We start from the raw sequence: 24,868 nt of genomic DNA on the forward strand, positions 1-24,868 counted from the left end.
AACAGCTCGTGGAAAAAAAGTAGGCATACTGAGTATACGTGCGTATAGCAAGGACTACACCACTGGGTAGGACCTTATTGTTTACATCCCCCAAAACGGTCTATATGCGCAGGACGTTTTTGTATACGACAACATATTTGTATTCAGTCGTTATTTTCTATATCTTTTAGTATATTTAAATTCTGTTGTGGAGGTGAACTTCTATCATATTTATTACATGTATAATCGTATATATACTGTATGTCAACCTGATTTCACTGAGTAGGACATTCCTGGATTGATGTTGATCCTGTAACAACGATCTAATCAGCCATTCAGAATTAAGGGATATGTTTACAGTTTGGGCTTACGGTTTGGTTTATGCACTTCTACATGATTGTTATCCAACTATTATTCGCCTCTGATTTTGGGAATTATTTTCTGTTATGGGTGGGTTTAGGGGTAGGGAATAGGGATGGATTACATTTTCCAACAAAAATGATGTTCCAGGATCAACATAGATGCTAATCCAGGATTGCATCGCACTTGAAAAAATCATGACATGCTAGGCTACATACTTTCTTCAAATGAATCTCTGATGAGGATTACGGACTGGAGGGGTTTGGACATGATGTTTCTGGCTCCATTTCTAAAACGATCCACCACCTGTGTGAGAAAGATTTATAAAATAAGTGAAGATACAGAAGGTGACAATGACAACACATATTTGATGTCTTGACAACTAAAATGCCTTCGTTTCACAGGTTTGAATGTTTTCAATTGAAGAATATCATTCATTCATTTTACTTCAGCTTAGTCCCTTTATTTATCAGGGCCAACTTATCCAGCATATGTTTTACACAGCGGATGCCCTTCCAGCTGCAACTCAGTAATGGGAAACACCCATACACTTTAGCTTTCACACACAGATACTGGCCAATTTTGGTTTATTTCATTCACCTACAGCACATGTCTTTGGACTGTTTGGGAAACCGGAGCGTCCGGAGAAAACATGTCAACATGGGGAGTACATGCACACTACACACAAAACTGGCCTCGAACCAGTGGCCTTCTTGCTGTGAGGCGACAGTGCTGAGCCACTGTGCTGCCTGAAATAACAACTTTATAGTTTAATTTGAATAAAACCTATTATTTTGTTATATTCTGTGAGCTGCTGATGACAATTCTTCTGAATTTGCCACTTTTGGATAAATTAACCATGTAAAGCCATGTTTTCAGACACATTATATTAATAATTAGTCAACATAATACAATCTTTCTACTTCAGAAGAGTTACAGAAACAATATTGAATGGAATAACCCTGATTTTCAATCATAACAAATGAAAACTTTGATTGAAAACGTGTTATTATTATCAATTAACACTGTATGGAGTGTAAAGCTTTAAGCTATTTGTTTTACATATGGAGGCATTTACATTATCAGACTTTTATAGAAAAAAACAAATAGATATTGATTCTACTCAAAATCACCAGACCTAATCAGAGAATCAGATCATTTTGAGCGGTCGTTTCCTGTGTGTGTTTGTAATTTTCAGGCTTTTTGTCCGCATCAAGTTCCCATAGTCTCAAGTCGAAGGCGGTTCATCTTTTACCCACAATGCACTGCTGGTCGTCACGGCGCCATCTTTATAGAGAGTGCGCGCTGAGGACACGAGAACGTTGTTTATATTTCCTTCTCATCTGTAACATTTCTTTTACCTGGATCAAACATTTCACTTATAATCCCAGTCGTAAGTATTAATGTTATCTTTAAGTATGAGTCGTGCAGAACGAAGGACACAACGAAAATTCTAAATTACGCTGTCATGGACAGACGTAGCATGTTAGCATGCTAGTCATTCAATCATTAAAAGGGGAAACATTGCGATTTTGATGCTATAATGATCGAGTAGAGCCGATTATTCAGCATCAGTAAAGTCTTTGACATAAATATGCAGTTGAAACACATTGTGAAGCTTCACTGTTGTGCTGATGGTTATTTCACGTGTGTGTCAACTAAACGCACTGAGACTCGTAAAACAATTGAAGTAAAGTTGGTTTTATATTCGCACATACGTTCACATTTAACTCTCTTTATATTGTTTACCACGCTAATTTGAATATTTGGTCAGAATTAGCATATAAGTATGACTTCAAAAGAAGATTAGCACTATCTAATTGACTGTAAATAATAGTGTACTTTGGTAGTCATTGACTGCTAATATGATTTCACAATGTAGAATTTGCAAATAATACTTTTCTAAAATTATATTATTAAGGAGAATGTCTGAATATCCGAATATATACTTTACCTCTATTGTAAAACACATGCTGCGCTACATAAATAAAAAATAATGTAGTTTTATACTTGTTATTTATAATATGTCAAAAAGCTACATGTGAGGAGTATAAAACGGAGACTTTTTGCACAAGTTCATGACCCTGAAAGTGAAAGTGCTTGCTGATATTTAAGAAAAAAATTATTCAATTATCTCTGGTTATTTGTGAAGTAAACGTCGTAAATCTGTATTGTATGTAAACAGAGAACTTGCTACATGAGCAACAGGCAATCCAGTATTCTCTGTTAAAACCTTTACCTGTGTCAATAACATTTCCGTGGCATAAATCACATTAATGTGTTAGATTGAGGTTGAGGTAAAGTTGGATTTATATTCACACATTCTGACTTACTCCTTAATAATCTCATTTCAGAATAATATTCTTTGCCAAATTCTAAATGGAGAATCATATTAGCAGCCAAGAACTATCAAAGTACAACATTGTTCACAGTCAGATAAATAGTGCTGTTGTTTTGAAGTCATATTTACATGTGATTTCAGACTGAATATTTAAAGTACCATGGTAAACAATATAGAGAGCGTGCCACTAGTTGAATATGCGAATGTAAAGCCAACTTTACCTCAGTTAGATTGAGGTAAAGTTGGTTTTATATTTGCACATTCGTTCATATTTGTGACACGCTACTTTTAATAACACTACTTCAAAACAACATTAGCAGTGTTTATTTGGCTGTGAACAATGTTGTACTGTGATAGTCATTGGCTGCTAATATGATTTTACTATTTAGATTTTGCAAACAATACTTTTCTCATATTATATTATTAAGGAGAAAGTCTGAATGTGCGAATATAGAACCAGCTTTACCTCAGTTAGATAGTGTAAGAGTGTTATAACTAGGTATGGGCCAGTATAACAACTTTTCCCCCCACGTTGAACACAGTATATTTTATTTTAAGAAACATTTAATATTTTGGAAGAGTAAAGATGTCAGGCTAAATAATTAAAATAAATAATCAACTTCTGCTATCTTTATTAGTTTTAAAAACAACTTGAAAAGGCATCTTTGGATATCTTTTCTGTGGATATAAAGTAAGCCACTGCACTGTTCAGGTTCAGAGCATGGATGTTGGTGCGAAAGTGATTTATTTTTCAAATGTTTCCTGAATCGTGGGTTGACCAGTAGCTCTTGATGTTGAGGGTTATTTTCTACCTGTTGCCCTGAAAAACTGAATAAAATAGTCGGAAAAGAAACGTACATATACCATAGGAAACAGAAAATTCTAGTGGCTTGGCTTTTCCAAATCTCTGTAAACCTTGAAACTGGTTATCATCTCATGCCTAGTTCTAACACAGGTATTAGTATTTTTGATGCTCTATTAAGTGTGTAAGCACAGATGTGTTGCTGTACTGTGTGTTTGCAGAGAGATGGGGGTGAAGGCGCAGCGTCCTCGCTGCTTTTTTGACATTGGCATCAGTAATGTGCCAGGTGAGACGTCGCTCTTTAAGAATACTTCCAGACAGTGTTTCTTCAGGATCTGAAAACGTTGGAATTTTTTTCTACCCTTGTGTGATCTTTTTGTCCTGGTTGTGCTTTGTGCAGCGGGCCGTGTGGTCATCGAGCTTTTCTCTGATGTTTGCCCCAAAACGTGTGAAAACTTCCGCTGCCTGTGCACAGGTAAATAAAATATCAGTCAAATACTGCCATCTGTGCTATGAACGCTTAAAAAAAGATGCACATGATGCTGATTTATGTTCAGGGAATAGAATTTTAACCTTTAATGAAAGATTTTCAGCAAATGTCATGTAAATAAATGTATAAAAAATGTTTTTAGCTTAAAATGCTTTAGGAACATGCACATATTTATTTAAACAGTGCAAACATTCTGTATTGCATTAAGAGGGTTTCTTTCATTATATCCAGGTGAGAAAGGAGTTGGCAAGACTACTCAGAAACCTTTGCATTACAAAGGAACTCCTTTCCACAGGATAGTGAAGGATTTCATGATACAAGGAGGAGATTTCAGTGAAGGTATCACTCTCTTTTGTTTTCTCCCCACCTTCATCTTTTATATGTGAAGGACATTTGATAGTTTTTTTTCTTGATTCTGTTTGCTTTCATAGGGAACGGCAGAGGTGGTGAATCTATATATGGAGGTTTCTTTGAAGGTGGGTGTCCTATAAGACCATGCACCACAACTGTGTATTTTAAATAAAATCATGCTGTTTTTATATTTATGTCATAACAGTGATGATGTAACCTGTATAGTTTTTTTGTTGTTGTTGTTTTCTTTAACCTAGTTCATTACTCAGTCTAAATGAGAGGTATTTCATTGAGTAATTTAAATCACTTGAAAAGGCATGGCATTGGATGTTTCTTGATTTCAATCAGTTGGATGACTTTGGTACTCGGATTCCAGGAGAAAGTTCAATTTACACAGCAGAAGCTTATGCAATAAATATGGCTTTAGATCGAATGGAAAGGACACAGCATCGTAACTTTTTAATTTGCACAGATTCCAAGTCCTGTCTTCAAGCACTTGAAGCTTCTAAGTATGATCACCCCATAATGTCCATGATTTTAAAGAAAATGACAACACTAGAAAATCAGAAGTTCAACATTATCTTCTGTTGGATTCCAGGTCATATGGGACTACATGGAAATGAACTGGCAGATGAAACTGCAAAAAAGGCTATCTCCTTTAATGTGACCGAATGTTTAATTCCTCCTGATGACTTGAATCCCACCATCAATTTGTACATAAACGAAACATGGCAAAGAGAATGGGACAACTGCATCAACAACAAATTATATGAAATTAACCCGAAAATAAATGAAAGACATTTAGCAAATTATAATTTCGAAACCAGCCATGGTCAGACGGTCTATACCAGATTTCGAATTGGACATTCTAGGTTGACACATTCATATTTATTAAATAACGAAGAATCACCCAAATGTAATATCTGCCAGACTGCTCTCACCATCAAACATATTTTGTTGGAATGTAGAAGTTTAAATTCCATTAGACAAAATTTTTCTAAGGAGAGTACTTTGATGGACATTTTTAAAAAGGTACCACCAGGAAGAGTTTTACATTTTTTTTAAATCAAAAATAGAACTGAACAACCATATTTAAATTTGAGATATAAATTTTTTTTTGTAAATTTTACCTATTTATATTTTATATATTTGTCTAAATCATTTTTATTTATTTATTTTTTTTTAATATTATACGAATTTGTTTTTATCATGTAATAGTTTAATGTGTATCCATTTGGCCACGAAATAGCTATAAGTTGCTGATGTGGCAATAAATATGTAATAATAAATACATTTCAGTCAGTTCTATTTTATTGTTATAGGATTTATTAGTATTTCGATTTGTTGCTATGTTTAGTGTTTCGCCATATGCTTTTGCAGTATGGATTACTTAGCTGTAATTTTACTAATTCGAGTACTAATTTCAATTGAACTTTTTTTTTTTTGCAGTTGAAGTTTGTTCATCTTTGATTTAAAAACTATTTTTTAACTGTTTTGTTTACCAATAGCAAGGAGGATCTTGTGCTTATGTTAGTGACAGAATCCATCAAAAGGCAAAAAAAAGGTCTTGATACATTTGCACTTTAAGTCAATACATTTGTAATAAAACTTTTTTTTTGTCTAAATACTGCAAAACTAAATTGTTTAATGGGTTTTAATCAGTCTAGTTTTTAATAATTTTCTTTTTTTTTTCCCCTTATTTTTAATGATTTAAATGGTAACTGAATCACTGATTGATTAAACACACATGTTGATGTGATGAATTGAGTAGAAAAATGATTCAATAGCACCTAATTCAAAATGTCTGTTGATTTGTAACATGTGTTGAGCACTTCTTTGCACTTTTATATAAATTAAGATTGCTAGCGTCTACTTTTATTTGGATACCCTACAATCGTATTTCAAAATGAGCTTTTTTACCTTATGGATACTATTATTTACAGATAACAATACTGATTTCAATCGTCTGTGATTTTCATTTAATTTTTTCTTAATCCAGATGAAAGTTTCTCAATGAAACATACCAAGGAGTTCCTGCTATCGATGGCCAACAGAGGGAAGGACACCAACGGCTCACAGTTCTTTATGTGAGTCCAGAATACTGGCGTCTCTGCTGTCCGATTGGATGATGGACAATGATCGGCAGATTTTATATTTTATTCATTTTACAGCCTTAAATGAGCATATATGTTTATGTCCTCAGTGCATTGAACTGTAAATGCTAATGAAGTCAGATTGATTTATGGTGTGCATTAATCACTGTTTTTGTGTTCGTTAGATTTATATTTACATTCTGCCTCACTGTTTTGTGTCCCTGACCATAGAACTACTAAACCAACTCCTCACTTGGACGGGTAAGTGTGGATATAGATTAGTAATGGATAACTAAAGTGTATTTGTATATGTGTAGTATATTTAGCTGTGTTTTTTTCCTCTCCAGAATTCATGTGGTGTTTGGTCAGGTGATCACCGGCCAGGATGTGATCCGGATGATCGAGAGTCAGAAGACGGATACCAACAGCAGGCCATATGCAGAGGTCAAAGTGCTCAACTGTGGGGAACTTGTTCCAAAATCCAAAGGTAATATTGCTTATTTTGTCTCATTGTGTTAGACATGTTACAAAAATAGCTTGATGCATAAAGTTTATGCACAAAGTATATATCAACTTATCGCACAACACATTGACATGAGCTCAATAATGTTTGGTGATGCTATATATATCGCTCATACATAAAAACAAAACAATATCAGCAACATTTTAGCTAATTGCGCAACATCATATCAAAATAATCTAGTTTTTTTTTACCTTCGACATTTTTGTTAACATAATTATTTATTTGGTTGTTTAGGATATACGTTTTTTCCCAATGCCTGATTATTATATTGTTAAAATGACTATAATTAAATTAAAATAACATTAAGAGTAAAATGTGTTCTTTGGAAGAGTGTACTTGCATTATGATGCTATGATATTGTCATTCTGGCATTATGAGTGGCATAAAATAGTCTTAAAATGACAATAATATAATGCAGTGTTTCCCAACCCTGTTCCCGGAGGCACACCAACAGTACATATTTTGGATGTCTCCCTTTTCTCACCCATTAACTTCAGGTGTTGGAGTCTCTTCTGATGTTATAAGTTGATTCAGGTGTGTTTGATTAGGGAGAGGTTGAAAATGTGTACTGTTGGTGTGCCTTCAGGAACAGGGTTGAGAAACACTGATATAATGTATCGCAATTTATTTTGGTGCACGACAATCGTACGATAAAAAAGAGATATCGTAACAGGCCTATTAACTCATCAGCTACTTATTGCATTTCGATTCGTTTTTTTTTTTTTTTACTAATTTTATTTAAACTAAGATTTAAACAAATTTTTAGTAAATGTCTAATTAATTTAAATCATGAAATGTGTAACTGACAGCAAATTAAGTTAAATAAAAAAAAAACTAATAAAAAGTGCCTATTTGGTGCTGTTTGAAATCTGTTTTACTTTTTCCTCTAAATTCATTGTGTTCAGATTATTATTATTATTTTTTATTATTATTTAATACCTTTTAAATAGATTTTATGAAATGGTTAAGTGTCTTAATTGTTTATAAAATGTAAGTATTAATGTAATACATTTGAAATGTTAATCAAATTTTGTTTACCTTTCAGATATTTTAGATTCAATTTCTGTCATCTTTTCTGTTTTTGTTCTGCCTTTTACACACAAAAATAAAGCATTGAGAGTCTACTGAAATAAGATTTAACAGATCTGAAATTGTGCCTTGATTGTAACTGTATATTAAATAGCATCAATTGATATTAAACTGTCCAGTGTTAAGAACGTCAATGTTTACCAGTAATAGTACCTGCGTTAAAAATTATGATTTCGAGTGCATAAAAATGATCTGCATCTCCGAGTTAAAGATCTCATGAAGTGCTTTGAAATGATGTAATCTCAACCGAAACATGAAGAGCGGGTGGGACATAGTGTAGCTCCTCCCCCTTTTTTGTTTTAACACAAAAAAAGTGAGTGAAAGTGAGTGTTTGTGTTTTAAAATATCATTTCCACTTTTGTCAATCCAGCAAAGAAGGAAAAGAAGAAGCACCAGTCATCCAGCGAGAGTGAGGACTCTTCTTCTGACAGCTCTTCGGACTCTGAGGAATCAGAGAAGGAGAAGAAACGACGCAAGAAACACAAGAAGGAACACAAGAAAAAGAAGGAACAGAAACACAAAAAGAAAGAGAAGAAAGGGTACTTTGAGAACACAGTCCCTCTCTATTATTTTAATATGATGTTGTGATGCATTTGGAGTCATGAATGGAGAATGATCTCTCTTTGGACTGTTTTTTAGTAGATAAAATATAGTTCTATAATATCTAGGGCTGCATGATTAATGAAAGCTGTCTCATGCATGTTTTGTCACTAAAACCAGTTCTGTAATCAGTGGTAAATATCCCAAACATGGTTTTAGATGGACCAAACAACTGTTGGAGCGAACTGTTGTCAGTTGGTTCACAAAATGAGAGACAAACCGTGAGGAGACCCATGATTTTATAGTTTACAAAGTTAAAATGCAAAGAAATAAACAGTAAATATATTAATGCCCTGCTACATTTGTCATTCAAAATTTCATATACACATAACCACAATTTGTTAAATCGTTATAAAGATAATCATGTTTTTATAAACACTTCCCTCCTCCTTAATCCCCGGGTCAGAATGCAGACACAGTGGATAGCAGTGCAGCAGATCTCTTTCCCTGTCTATGCAACAAACCCCATGAATCATGGAAACAAACACATTCGACCTGTGCCGTGCAGACGTGGTCTCACCCAGTCAGGTCACAGCTTGGCAGGTCTGCCTTGCTTTTGGAAAGCATGTACTTTCATGAATGATTAAGAAGCAGGGTGTTCTCATGGGATTAGAAAAAGCCTCTATGAATAATAATGAGAAACCGATGCATCATCACTCCACTAGCAGATTTGTGCTGCGTCATCCTTTTGATCCCGCCCCAAAAATTATTTTAAACCTGGAAGATGAAATTAGCTGACAAAAGCTCAAAATTTCCATTTTCCCTCACAATGAAAGCTGACAGGAGCTAACATTGTCTTAACTGATGCTCAACACACACATCTGTTAAAATGGAAAAAAAAAGTACTCCAGGGTGTCTTGAGCCTTTAAAGTTTCCACACAATAGCGCCCCCTCTGGTTTAAGAGGAGATTTACTACACAACTGCACATCCCGACTACATGTTGATGACATTCGCAGGTCTTGTAATTAATCGTAATTTTGATTGCATTTCAATTTATTGTGCAGCCCTACCTGTATCACACAAGCGAGAGTGTGATCACATGTGTTGGTTTTACACAAATCAAACTTATTGTGTTGTCATGTTTCTGCCAAGGTCTTGAGGAAAGGATTTATGTATGAAGTATGTCAAAAGTGCATTCATACTGCACTACAATTCATATATATATATATATATATATATATATATATAATTTCTTATATTTTTTTGCAATAGTTAAACCTACTCGAAGTTTTAAATTTTTTAGACTGAGCCAGTTTCTAAATGAATCCACCCTTTTGAATGAATCATTTGAATCAATTCAGTGTTTTTTTTTTTTCAATTCAAATGAATCACTCATTAAGGCAGGCACTAGCCTAGAATCTACTGTGGTCAAATTTATATTGGTTTTTAAACCAACCACGGTGCTTTCACAAAAAATATTTAATTGTTTTTATGGGAAAAGATGTTTTGTTTTTATCAATATCACACCTCAAATTATAATATCTGAAATGATTTCAGCAGCCAATAAAATGTTTTAGTTTTTGCTAATTATGTTGATTGTTGTTGACCTTTTGTCTAGTTTGCTTGTCTTTAAAGCTATATAGTTTAGGTGAATTTATATTAGAATTCTGTGGTTTGATGAATATTTTAGATGCATACATAGTTTTTATTTTCACACTTCTAGATAATTTATCCTGGTTAATTTTTATACACCACATAACACAATTATATGGCCATTTTAATTGCTTTTTGAATTGTAGTAACTTGTCTTTTCTCTGTAGATCTGATGAAGAAGAAGCTGAACCTCAGGTTGTGTCCACCATACGCCCAGAGGAAGTGCCACCCATTCCAGAAAACCGCTTCCTGATGAGACGAAGCCCAGAGAAGCCCAAAGAGGAGGAGCAAAGCAAAGAAAAGGACAAGGTGGATTCTGGGAGAGAGAGACCCAGAGAAAGAGACAGGGAGAGAGAGCGGGAAAGAGAAAGGTAAAATATGACGTTTTAATATTTCCTGCAATAATGGACCCTCGATGCATTTAACGGTCATCTTAAATCCTTGAAAGTTGTAAATATTTGGATTTTTAAAAAAGTATGTATATTTATATGTATTATATCATCTTTGCATCAAATTACAAAAAAAAAAAAAACGAGTTCCTGCTTGTGTGAGGTGTGTGTAATGCAGCGTCTATGGCAGGGGTGGGCAAACTCAGTCCTGGAGGGCCGGTGTCCTGCACAGTTTAGCTCCAACTCTAATCAAACACACCTGCTTATGGATTTCTAGTGATCTTGAAGACACTGATTAGCTTGTTCAGGTGTGATTAGTGTTGGAGCTAAACTGTGCAGGACACCGGCCCTCCAGGACCGAGTTTGCGCACCCCTGGTCTATGGAGTCGGGACAGTAAATTAGATGTTGCTTCCTCTTCTGGCTGCCATTTTAGTCTCACACTATTTTTTTCCTTTTTCTGAAAGTCTTGATAACACCATCATGGAGTTTTTCTGTTATTATTTCAGCAAATAGGATTGTAAAAATGATTTGTTGTACTCTCCCATTCACTGCGCTCTCCGTTTACCCAATTATGACTACTGAGAAACCTGGAAATGTGAAAAGGGTCCATACTATGGATGATAATTTATTTGGTACAGACATAGATTAACTATTTGTATAGTTTGATGTTTTTTATTTTAATTCTTGTTACTGCTATGGTAGTAGTAAATAGTGTGATTTCAAGTTCATGATTTTGTGCATTCTTTTCCAGACCCTTGGCAAATTCACGACCAAACCGCACACGATTGGTGATGACCAGATCAGGCCGCAGAATTAAAGGAAGAGGACCGAGGGTAAGAGAATAAATCTTTGATTGGAAAGGCAGATTATAAGAGTTTGAATGTAAATACACTGCCACTGAAAATGTGTTGTTTAAAATGGGGCAGCACGTGGCGCAGTGGGTAACACAATCGCCTCACAGCAAGAAGGTCGCTGGTTCAAGCCCCAGCTGGGTCAGTTGGCATTTCTGTGTGGAGTTTGCATGTTCTCCCCATGTTGGTGTGGGTTTCCCCCGGGTGCTCCGGTTTCCCCCACAAGTCCAAAGACATACGCTATAGTTGAATTGGGTGAGCTAAATTGTCCGTAGTGTATGTGTGTGATTGAGTGTGTATGGGTGTTTCCCAGTGATGGGTTGCAGCTGCAAGGGCATCCGCTGTGTAAAACGTATGTTGGATAAGTTGGTGTTTCATTCCGCTGTGGCGACCCCTGATTAATAAAGGGACTAAGCCGAAAAGAAAATGAATGAATGAAAAAAGTTGTTTAAAATTAATTGAATGTCCTATTCTCTAATTTCTGCAGTAGTTTTATCAAAAGTACAGTGAAAACAGAAATTATTTTATCATTTAAAATAACTTTTATATATTTAAAAGAATTTTTTTTAAAATCTAATGAACTTTTCTGATTTCTACGCAATTTTAATATATCGAAAGTTTAAAGTAACAGCATTTATTTGAACTAGATTTATACATATATATATATATATATATATATATATATATATATATATATATATATATATATATATATATATATATATATATATATATATATATATATATATATATATATATATATATATATATATATAAAATTTTATTTGTTAAATTTTTCTATATGTTTTTTTTTCTCTCTCCTGTAGCGCTATCGAACACCATCTCGATCCCGCTCGCGGTCCTGGGATCGGTTTCGCCGCAGTGAGACTCCTCCACATTGGAGGCATGAAATGCAAAGAACACAGAAAGCTAAAGCCAATTTAGCTGCTTCCCAGGAGCGGTGGATAAAAGGAGACAAGTATGTCCAATTTTACATTACATGCAGAAATTATGTCCTGAATTGTACAATGAAAATTTCTCAAATTTAGAAAGATCCTATTATGCCCTTTTTTTCTCTAAATGTAATAAATCTCAGCTGTCCATAGAATGACTGTGGTTTCTGCTTAAAACAGCTCTCATTTATAATACCATGCTGTAAATCCTGTGTGTGTACATTAGTAACTTGGGCAACATAGACTTAAATTGAGTTATTTGGGAATACGACCGAAGGCTTGGTGTGTACCGGTGTCATAACAAATGGAGTCCCCCCCCATGAGAATTGGGTCAACCTCTAGGATCGGGATTGATCCTCTAGTTTCACTGGAGTTGTAATGGGTATAGTCTGTAGCACCTGATTATAAAGTCCAGTATTACAACTATTAATTCTGTGAAATTGCGTTATAATTTATATATTATAATGTAAAAAGTGTAACTATGAACATTTCATTTCAATATTATAATGACATTTAGAAGCTTTATATAGACCCTTTCATATACTGATGTATAATAAAAGCCATGGGTTATGAAATTGAACATTTATATTTCATACTGTTTTGTTAGCCTATGTGCTAGCATAATCATACATCTAGCCTCCTAGCTACAACAAGCTGACGCAGCTCTGATTAGCCACACAACAAGGTATCACAATAATAGCTTTTGATCAGGGTTTCACCTTAGACGATCCCTAGGGGTCCTAATGGCCAGTTTCCACTGAGTGGTTTGGTATGGGTCAGCTTTATCAGGCTTGTGTTTCCACTGCCAAAAGGGTACCATTTGGTGGCCATGGTGTATGACACAAAATTTGACGTCATTGTCGCTCAGGGAAATGTCAAAGTAAACCTGAATGGGTCATATATGAGAAGCACTTCCCACAAAACAGATGCTTTATACACACAAATACTTGTGTATAAATATTCATGATTTGATTATAACTGCAGATCTATGATGTGGCCTACTGTAACGTCTGCAATTATATAAAATAAATAAATAAATTCAACATATATGAACACACAAAGACCCTTACAGTCTCCAATATGATGCCAGTTACAGAAAATCTACACACAGCATACATTTAGTCCTTATTTGGGTTTAAAAACAACGCGCAATATAGCCCAATCAGTGCAAACCTCTCATATGTGTCTGTAATCTTCATCAGCACATGTAGCCTCTTGTTAGAAAGTAATTCCGACATTCAGAGTTCATAATAGTCTAAAAAGTGATGATAATAAATAAAGATGGCAGTTTGTTGATGTTTTAGGTTGCTGAAACAATCATTTTCTCCTTTGTTTTTTTTGGCTTCTTTTTTGCTTCGCGTTTGTATGTTTCTGAAAGTATCGGATGTCAGAAGCACATCAATAATCATGCACACGTTCTTATCATCAGCTCAAGAAGTTTATTTCAAATATAGACGCACACACATGAGCTCTCTGGAGAAAGTGAAAGCGCTCGCACTTTAGACAGCCTTGTAAACAACAACGGGGCACAGGGTAGATTCTGCTCTTCTTGGCTTTGTGGCTGTTTATCAAGACGACGACAAGGTTTGTTTGAGCTGGGGTCAGCCATGGCTTGTTATTATATGGATATATTATTACGGTGTAATGCGATTAAAAATGGCACTTCCTTTGTTTAAGTTCCCCTAGCTTGTGCACGAGCAAGTGACGTATATCTGCAAACCAATAGTGTTCAGCTGTGCGTCTGGTACCTATTAGCCCCTTTCACACATGCAGACCTTTCTGGAAAATTACCGGCAATTTTCCGGAAAGGTCTGTATGTGTGAACAGGCCCTTTTGAAAATACCAGTAAATTCGTTCCGGCTATTTTCCGGAAAGAGAAGTTGTAACATTACCGGTAATTAGCCGGAATGCTGCACTGTGTGAACGCAGAAGGAAGATCGCCGGAAAGAGTGCGTTCACGTCTAGAACGCGCTGACGTAAGACATCTACTTTAGCCAATCAGAACACTCAAGTTCACGCGGTTTGTGAGAATAAAAGCCTGTGATTGTTTTCCCAGACACATATAGCTGCTAGATGTTAGTCAGATAACATTTCTATGTTCCTTCTTAACGCCAACTGTGTAAATAATTATCGATAAAATGCTTATGATAAGCCGTTGTTTGTTTACCTTCAAGCTCCGAGGCGTTGGCTTGTAAAGCAGCTGGTGAGCGCCAGCACACACACGTATTATAAACGTCTCGACATGCGAAAGTTTTCTTTATGCTTTCATCAAAGTTGTTCACAACACTGATCCATCCACAGACTTTGTAGTAATGTAGTCAAATGTTTACTAATACTAACCCTGCCGTTTAGTAGTGATTTCTGCTTGATGTCAGAATTTACCGGTATTTTGGAATGGATGTGTGAATGGTCTTTTCCGGAAAAATTCCGTAACGGCCTCGCCTGTGTGAACAGCGCTTTTTTGAATTTACCGGTAAAGTTGTTCCGGAAATTTTCCGGATATTTACCGGTATCACTGTGTAAAAGGGGCTTTTGACTGTGGAAACAGCCATAACAGCGAACCGAACCATACCATACCACTCAGTGGAAACGGGTCATAAGAAAACGCACTTTAAATGTAGTGTTCCCTACTCAAAGTTAAACATTTAACATGTGTTTTTACATTTCAGAGGAGATATGTCTGAGGAAAAGACGAAAACTACTGAGTCAAGCAACGCTAACAAAGCTGGGGGAGACAAGCAAGATGCAGCAAAGAGAAACTCTGAGCGAGAAAAGAAAGTTTCAAAGCGGGACAAATCACGCAGTCCCTCCAAAGGAAGAGACCGAAAGAAAGACAAACATCGCTCCAAAAGTCGAGAAAGGGACGCACGGAAAAAGACAGACGCCGATGTGGAGAAGAAGAAATCTCGCAGCCGGAGCAAAAGCAAAGACAAGAAGAGGGAGAAAGAGAAGAGCAAAAAGCCGGATGACAAAAGCAGACGCTCTACTAGCAAAGACAGGAAGGAGAAAAATGATAAAGAGGTCGAACAGAAAGACAGAAGCAAAGAAAGAGCCAAAGATGGAGAAAAGGAGAAATCGAAGGAGGTTGAAAAGAAGAAGAATGGAGAACGAGAGCGATCCAGAAGCAAAGAAAGGGGTCGGGATGTTTCACGGAGATCCCGATCGCGAGGACGCGCACAGCGAGGACAATCACGAGAAAGAGGCCGTGACAGACGCCACAGCAGCAGCCGAGACCGAAAAACATCCCGCCGCTCCAGAAGCAGAGACCGAGCTCGAGGCAGAGACGCAGAAGACCGAAGGAAGAGTACGGACAATAAAAACAGAGAAACACGAGGACGAGACCGCAGCTCCAAAGAGCGGTCCTCTCAGAAACAGCGCAGCCGAGAGCGAGAGGATCGACAGAAGAAGAGGAAAGACAAGAGCGACACGGGAAGCAGCGACTCTGACAGCGATAAACGCAAGAAAAGAAAAAGAAGCGAGAGCCCCAAATCGAAAGAGAGAGCAAAGGACAAATCAAAAAGCCCGAGAAAGGATGCAAAGAAAAAAGACTCCTCTTCTAGCGACAGCGACTGAGAATCAATGCTTTTATTTACCTTTGTTTTCCCGCCACACAACCATCAGCGATTTAAAACGATACCAAGAGACTGAGTTTAGTCTTCAACTGGACATGGCCTGATCCTCAACGTCTGGAGTATTTTTTAAAGATTGATAGACAGACATTGGTTTGAAATGAATCTGTTGTATTTGTCCGGCTTTTATCTCTTCTTCTGTCATGCTCTTGATCCCTACACAACATACACAATTAGTGAGTTCCTTGGTTAAAAACAATGGTTACTTTTTTTTTTTCATCTGAGCTGAGCTGTTTTTTAAAGGGGTTTGTTGGGGTCATGTTTGCGTACCTTGGAGTTTTGTAAGGGCTTTATGTTTGTAAAGAGATGACCATGTTGGGTTCGGCTGAATTTGACAAATAAAAAATTGATACTGAACCTGTGATCTTTGCTGTCAGTTCTCTTGATTGTTAACATATTGATATGTGTGTTTATTTTTCTGAGATTTGATTTATAAGTAATATTTCATGAGTTAAATGATGCATTTGAGCGTACCTTCGTAATACTTACTTCCAGGGCCGTTTATATCGAAGTTGATATTTAGTCGCACCATGTTGGTGTTTCGTAACATCTAATTTTTACGAGGTGGGCCATCAGCCCAACACTCAACCCCCAACCTGGAGGACCAGGACATACACACATACCCTACGGACAATTTAGCTTACCCAAGTCACCTACAGTGCATGTGTTTAGACTGTGGGGGAAACCGGAGCACTCTGAGGAAACCCACACCAACATGGGGAGAACATGCAAACTCTGCACAGAAATGCCATCTGGCTTAGCCGGGGCTTAAACCAACGATCTTCTTGCTGTGAGGCGACAGCGCTACCCACTGTGCCACCGTGCTGAATTGAATTGAATTTAACAGAATTTTTATTTGACAGATTTTAGACAAGCTGAACAAAAATACAAGTATCCCATACATTTTGAAATAACTGTCGAGGACAAAAACACAAAGCCCTGGGCTTGTTTCCATTGTAGTCCTCGCTGTTAAACACTTTTGTAATACTCTTAAAATGAGCATTTCTTTTAGGACACGGAGCCAGAAATCTCCACTTTACAGGTGTGTTTGTTCCTATATTGTTTCCCAGAAAGGTCAATGTTTTATTTCTAAAATCATTAGTTTGTATCTGGTTGCTGATGGTTTGTTGGGGTGATAAACTGCTCACTTTTTTATGTATCTTGCTTCATTTTGTAGCTAACTTTATCCAATGTTCAGATTTATGTGTAATTTATTCAAAACAGTGCATATTTAATTAGATAATGCCTCGTTCACATATTTATACGTGATATTAACTTTTCATAAATCATAATACAAACGCAACGCTGTTTATATACATTGCTGAAATGAGGAAGTGAGGTCAAACCTATCAGTATTTATTACCCTATTTATGTCAACAAATTAGCGTGTATCTTGCAGTTTCTTCCTATACACTCACATTGAATGAGTACATATTTAATGTAAAATATAAACAGAATTCAGAGTTTTTTCCTCGCAGATCATGTTTGAACTATTTTCCTTGTGGATTGATGATTATAAAGAAACAGAAAGCAAGAAAGAACGATTCCCGTTCATACGATTCCAGCGACCAATCACATCGTCACAAGACATTTGAGTGACGTGAGCTGTGGCCTATCGCAGGCGAGCCGCAGCTCTAAGGGGGCGTGGATTAATCACGCTTTGTGTTGTAAGCAAGCAAGTGTCTGACTCAGAATCGTTAACGGAATTAAATAACTCGGTCGGGCTGCCGCTTCAGGTCGGTACATATCTGATTTCCTTAAACTCAATTCTCATTCTTTGACTAGCTAAGGGTTAAGTATTACTCATGAACATTTAACTGTCGTGTCATGATGACTATATGTGTGATTATTTCCAGCGCAGAATGAAGACCTTAGTAGTGTTCGACTTCGATCACACTATAGTGAATGAAAACAGCGACACATGGGTTATCCGCTGCACCCCCAACCAGAAGTTACCGGACTGGCTGGAGAAGTCCTACCAGAGTGGCCGGTGGACCGAATACATGGGTCGAGTGTTGACCTACATCGGAGACCAGTCCGTACGGCCGGAGCACATGCGCGCAGTCATGGAGAGCATCCCGTTCACCGACGGCATGACCGAGCTCCTGACCTTCATATCGGAGAATAAGAAGCACGTCGACTGCATTATCATCTCCGACTCGAACACTTTATTCATAGACTGGGTTTTGCAGGCGTCGGGCTTGAAATCCGCAGTAGATGACGTCTTCAGCAACCCCGCGAACATCGATGCGCGCGGGTACGTGAGCGTGCGCTGCTTCCACGCGCACGACTGCCAGCAGTGTCCGGTAAACCTGTGCAAGAGGAGAGTCCTACGGGATTTCACGGAGAACCGGGCGAAAAATGGCCTGCGTTATGAGCGGATTTGCTATATAGGAGACGGAGGAAACGACTTTTGCCCTGTTAAAGAACTAAAGAGGGCGACATTGCAATGCCTAGGAAGGGATTCACCCTGGAGAAACTGTTGCGCAAAGGCATTTCTGAGGGTTCAGCTGAGCTCAGGGCTAAAATCATGCCCTGGACTAGTGCCAACGAAATCCTCCAGGAATTAAGAGCTCTAATTGAGTGATATGTAGTGTTATAAGCAATATTGTGAGATTGTGACACGTTTAATGAAAGCGTCCGTCCTCAAACTACTTGATAAAATAACTTGGGTTTATTGGTAACACTTTACAATAAGGTCTTCTTCATTGAATGCATTCACTAATATGTAATCAAGTTTTACAGCAATGATTAACCTTTTTACTTTGCATTAACAAGTATTGATTTTATATATATATATATATATATATATATATATATATATATATATATATATATATATATATATATATATATAATGAGAATATAACAGATTAATCATTTTGTGAGATTTACATATAAATTTATGGATTTATATATAAATTATATGTAAATCCATCCTCAAACTACTTGATAAAATAACTAGTGTAAAGTAATATCTGGATATTGTTAACACTTTACAATAAGATATCCTTTATTAAATGCATTCACTAATATGTAATCAATTCTCACAGCATTTATTAACATTTTTAAATGCTATTTCCCTTTGCTTTAACTAATGCTGACAAACACCACTCTTGATCTTTAAAATGTAAATGTTCAGATTATAACAGATTAATAGTTTTTAGTCAAATCTCAGGATGCACAGTGATAATTAGAGCTCATAGTTGACCATGGAAGCCACAGTTCAGACTTCAGAACACATGATATTTGTAAAGTCACTGCAGAATGTAATCCTAACGGGGTGAAAGTTTATCGTTTACATGTGTTTTAAGGCCTGTAACTGCGAGCATTTCAAAAAGTACAGGTTTTATAAATTGATGTTTATTGCAGTTTGTTCCTTGCTCTGATGCCATTATCTATATTTTTTAATATAGAATACATTTATAATTTGTTTATTAATTTTAGGCATTATTGACTTTAGGCAGAATTGACTATATATATATATATATATATATATATATATATATATATATATATATATATATATATACTCACCGGCCACTTTATTAGGTACACCTTACTAGTACCGGACCCCCCTTTTTGTCTTCAGAACTGCCTTAATCCTAATAGATTCAACAAGGTACTGGAAATATTTCTCAGAGATTTTGCTCCATATTGACATGATAGCGTCACGCAGTTGCTGCAGATTTGTCGGCTGCACATCCATGATGCGAATCTCCGGTTCCACCACATCTCAAAGGTGTTCTATTGGATTGAGATTGACTGTGGAGACCATTTGACTACTGACTACTGATTCTCCATTTATGACATGGCACGTTATCCTGCTGGAAGTATCCATCAGAAGATGAGTACACTGTGGACATAAAGGGATGGACATGGTCAGCAGCAATACTCAGGTTGGCTGTGGCGTTGACACGATGCTCAATTGGTACTAATGGACCCAAAGTGTGCCAAGAAAATATCCCTCACACCATTACATTACCACCACCAACCTGAACCATTGATACAAGGCAGGATGGATCCATGCTTTCATGTTGCTGATGCCAAATTCTGACCCCATCTGAATGTTGCAGCAGAAATCGACACTCATCAGACCAGGCAACATTTTCCAATCTTCTTATTGTCCAGTTTTTGTGAGCCTGTGCGAATTGTAGCCTCAGTTTCCTGTTCTTAGCTCAAGGTTAGACGTGTTGTGCGTTCAGAGATGCTCTTCTGCAGACCTCGGTTGTAACGAGTGGCTATTTGAGTTACTGTTGCCTTTCGATCAGCTGGAACCAGTCTGGCCATTCTCCTCTGGCCTTTGGCATCAACAAGGAATTTGCGCCCACAGAACTGCCGCTCACTGGATATTTTCCCTGTTTCAGACTATTCTTTGTAAACCCTAGAAATGGTTGTGCATGAAAATCCCAGTAGATCAGCAGTTTCAGAAATACTCAGACCAGCCAGTAACTATGCCACGTTCAAAGTCACTTAAATCCCCTTTCTTCCCCATTCTGATGCTCGGTTTGGAGATCGTCTTGACCATGTCTACATGCCTAAATGCATTGAGTTGCTGCCATGTAATTGGCTGATTAGAAATTTGCGTTAACGAGCATTTGGACAGGTGTACCTAATAAAGTAACCAGTGAGTGTATATAGTCCATCATCAAACTACTTGATACAATAACTTGAGAATAAAGTCATATCTGTATATTGGTAACACTTCACAATATGGTTTCCTTCATTGAATGAATTGACTAATATGATGTTACTAATATTAAACAAATGAGAATTTATTATAAAGTGTTACATATATATATATATATATATACAGTATATATTAGAATTCACATTCAATTATATATGACTATATGCAAATCGTCTTGGATATCTTTAAATAAACTTAAATGATTTAAGTGTTTTAAATCACTAAATAAACTCACTTTAGATTTGTATCACATCTATTTACCAGTGAGAGGTGCTTAATATATAATCTAATGAGGTTTGCTGTGTAATCTTGAAATGAACAAATGTAAATGTTTCATCATGCTGGCTAAGTATTTATAAGTTCAAATCTGCATGATTAACAAAAAAATCCCTTTAATATGCCTAAATATTGTCATGTTATAAGAATAAATCCAACCTGGCTGTGACGAAGGCCTTTAACATTGCAGTTTGCTGATAATATGAAATGAAAATACTCTAATATGTAAATACAAATATATAATATATAGAGCAAGGCTATAGAAATGAATACCTTTTTCCTTAAAATGTTAAACAGAGATGTGGCTCTTTTGCAAGTCAGAGATGTTTAAAAGCCATCCGAGTGGTCGTAACCCGTGCTGTGCTGCTGATAGCAGTTTTTGGGTGAGACGTGCTCGATTTAGATAAACAGTGTTGTGAATGTTTGTTCCTGATCGAACCTGAATATTTACTCGAAAAGCAAACAGAGATGAATGGAGAACTGTGAAGCATTGAGGATTTACATCTGTCAGGAAAATGCAGTTACATGAGGCATGTTGTCCTAAACGAATAGCTGGATCCTGTTAATGTTTACGACAGATCTTGTGTCCTTTGTACTATCTGCACACAGGCCATGCACATGTTTAGTGTCCTATTGAAAAGGAATAAAATAACCACTGAAGTTATGGCCTGTCTTTTGTTGTCTTTTCTTTTGCTGAAATTAGCGTGGACAGCTACACGGTAATTCACCAAAGTACTAATGAAATTATGGTGAGTGATCCAGCACTTTGCTGAGGTGGATGGTATTAAAGGGGGCAGTTCACATAGAAATTAAAATTCTGTCATCATTTACTGTTGATTTACTTGTCAGTTTCTTTTGTTGACCACAAAAGAAGATATTTTGAAAAATGTTGGAAACCTGAATACATTGACTTCCATTGTATTTGTTTTTCCTGCTATGGGTGTCAATGGTTACAGCTTTCTTCAAAATATCTTCTTTTGTGGTCAACACAATCCTTATAGAAGAAGCTCATTAAGGGTTGAAAATACTCGAGGGTGAGTAGCCGCTTTCATTTTTGGGTGAACTATCCCTTTAACCTCCTAAACTCTGCATACCGGGTCCGTGACATCATTTACTTACGCATTCTTTAAGTTTTAAAGGTCTGGACTGGCCCAATATCCCCATAAGTAGTTCTGTTCTCTCATCAGTTGGAATAGAATAACTTTTGCACAGATTATGATGGAGACATTTTTCTAATTACTGATGTGCAGGAACCGTAGACTGTAAAATATATATAATATGAGTGGAGCTACAGACACCTGCTGGCACTTTGCTTAGACCTGGCAGACAGACTTTACATTGGGAGAAACGCTTGATACTTTATTACCTGCGACTCGTTTGTGTTCTGACCACATGTGCTTGGTTGTACACTATATCAATAAAGTGTTTAGACTTTAAAAAACACTGTAGTCATACATTGAGCCACTAAACATTGTTCTTATGATGTTTTTCTACAGGAGGAAAACGCGAATTACTTCCAAACACTTCAGATATAGTGTGTGTTAGTAAATGCAAGACTATTGAACTCCAGAATAACAGTGTATGACAACGCTTCAGATGACTGATCTAGAGCCTACAGCTAATCAATCTGTCACATTCTGGAGTGCTTTACAGCTCTAAAGAACATTATAAATGATCTTAAATAAAACAAATACATTTATAGAGATGGTATACAAGTAAATAACTTTACTCACATGGGAAACGGAGGCCACATGAATGGTTTGTGAGCACAATTAAGTGCACACAGCATCCCATATCATCTGATAATTGTAAGAAATAAGTCCAAAATGCAGCTGACTGTGTAAAGCCACATAAAACAAAACAAAAATACGATGTATATGCCAAGATCAGTGGCTGATCTGCCGGATTCAGCTGAGGTGAAGTGACGGTGACCAGCGAGATCTAGCTGTCACTCAAGTGGCCACGCCCTTAATTATGCAAACTTAATATAACCTAATATAAAGGAAATGGATGAGTTATAAAAAAATTCACCCCCCTCACAGTTGTCATGGAGGGTAATAATAGCTATATGACCCAAAATCGTTCTTTGTACCAGGCTGTAAACACCTTTTTTTCTGTTGTAAAGTTGGCCATTCTAACAGTGGGCTCCATTGCAACTTGCTCTATTATGGAGCCAGGACTAGCGGAATTTTGATGAATTGCAGTTTCAGTTACTTCCGTATTGGCTTCCCGAGGGAGAGCGGGAGGTTGCCGCTTGGCAGGAACCAACAAAATTAATTACAGCAACCCAGACTACACAGAACCTAAAAGGTACTCTTTCAAATTTGAGGTTACAAAAAAGTGGGTTTATTATAAACCAGACAACATATACAATTATTGAATCACTTTCAGCAGTGTTTTATCAATATTTAAAGGGTTTTCTTTAAATGATATACCAAAGTTTTGCATTTACACCTCTGCATGTGCATTTGGGAAGCTTTTAAATATGGGTAGGCAAAATCCAGGCGGAAACCTCTTGAGCTGTAAGAAAAATTTCTCGGGCCCACACAATCAGCTTTTGCTTGGCCCACACATTGAATACATTACATGACTGGACCAAGTCTGGCTTCCAGACAAGACCCAAACATGGACCATATCTGGGCCAAGTCTCAGCTAAGTTAATAACCCATAACTGGGCCTGAACTGGGCCAGTGTGTCACAACCTTTTTCTTTATTAAAAAATAATTTAAATGTGGGTCAAGAAAGGCCAAACTTACGAGGTCCACAAATCTATTTGTAACATCTGGACCAAATAGTATATTTAACATCTGGCCCATGTCTTGTGTACTGCCTTAAAGATGGTGCCATCTCTGCTAAACCCGGGCCATGTTTGGCCCATGTGCTGTATGCCAGTGCTGGATGAATGCCTGCTATGACATCTTCTTGCCAAATCTGGGCCTGAATTCTTTGCTAACTAGGTTGTAATTATGTGAATTATCAGTAAATATTTTCACAACTTGGGGCGTCACGGTGGTTCAGTGGGTAGCACGATCGCCTCACAGCAAGAAGGTCGCTGGTTTGAGCCTCGGCTGGGTCAGTTGGCGTTTCTGTGTGGAGTTTGCATGTTCTCCCTGCGTTCATGTGGGTTTCCTCCGGTCGCTCCGGTTTCCATAAGTCCAAAGACATGCAGTGAATTGAATAAGCTAAATTGGCCGTAGTGTATGAGTGTGAATGCGAGAGTGCATGGGTGTTTCCCAGTGTTGGGTTGCAGCTGGAAGGGCATCCGCTGCGTAAAAAATATGCTGGATAAGCTGGCAGTTCATTCCGCTCTGGCGACCCCTGATGAATAAAGGGACTAAGCCGAAAATAAAATGAATGAATGAATGTTTTCTCAACTTAAAGAGTTGATAGGTAAAGTAATATAATATAAATGCCCATTCAAACGAATTCAATTATTAATAAAAGTAATAAATAATGTAAAAACATCAGCTCTCAATGGTTGAATGAAAATCTTCATCATTATAATAAGTCTTTTTTAAAACATTAGAATATTTTGTCCATTTCTATTTAATATTAAGAGTCAAAACTTCCCTTGACAATAAAAATAGTTTTTTTACATCGTTAAAATTTTCTAAAAGTAAATTATCAATAAAAACAATGTTAAATATTTCTTCAAAAAATATATTAGAGTCAAAACTAAATTCAAAAAGGGAAATGCTGTGTTTCCCCTGTTTTTAACACTTTTAGGACTTATTTTGTTAATATCCAGTCATAACATCACATATATGATTCTCATATTTCAGAATGTGTGACCAAATGCATTAGTGGGCTACCGCATTCAAAGCTTTTATATGATTTTCACTCACATTCACTCAATA

General features: G+C 36.7%; 2 protein-coding genes across 2 annotated transcripts; both read left to right on the plus strand.

Annotated features, from left to right (window-relative positions):
• The first annotated feature begins 1,616 nt into the window (after positions 1-1,616).
• ppig (peptidylprolyl isomerase G (cyclophilin G)) lies at positions 1,617-16,407 on the plus strand. Its single transcript, XM_056459372.1, has 13 exons — positions 1,617-1,732; positions 3,704-3,768; positions 3,883-3,957; positions 4,204-4,311; positions 4,404-4,448; positions 6,323-6,410; positions 6,648-6,677; positions 6,764-6,903; positions 8,399-8,567; positions 10,390-10,593; positions 11,364-11,445; positions 12,291-12,442; positions 15,086-16,407. Exons 2-13 carry the CDS (start codon positions 3,708-3,710, stop codon positions 15,987-15,989), a joined length of 2,058 nt encoding a protein of 685 aa, XP_056315347.1. The 5' UTR covers positions 1,617-1,732; positions 3,704-3,707; the 3' UTR covers positions 15,990-16,407.
• A 1,298-nt stretch (positions 16,408-17,705) lies between these two features.
• On the plus strand, positions 17,706-18,729 carry phospho2 (phosphatase, orphan 2). Its single transcript, XM_056459381.1, is given in 3 exon segments — positions 17,706-17,781; positions 17,902-18,481; positions 18,484-18,729. Coding segments are annotated over 2 exon segments (723 nt in total). The 5' UTR covers positions 17,706-17,781; positions 17,902-17,907; the 3' UTR covers positions 18,633-18,729.
• Positions 18,730-24,868: the final 6,139 nt, after the last annotated feature.

Source organism: Danio aesculapii, chromosome 6 (assembly GCF_903798145.1).
Source record: "Danio aesculapii chromosome 6, fDanAes4.1, whole genome shotgun sequence".
NCBI lineage: Eukaryota > Metazoa > Chordata > Actinopteri > Cypriniformes > Danionidae > Danio > Danio aesculapii.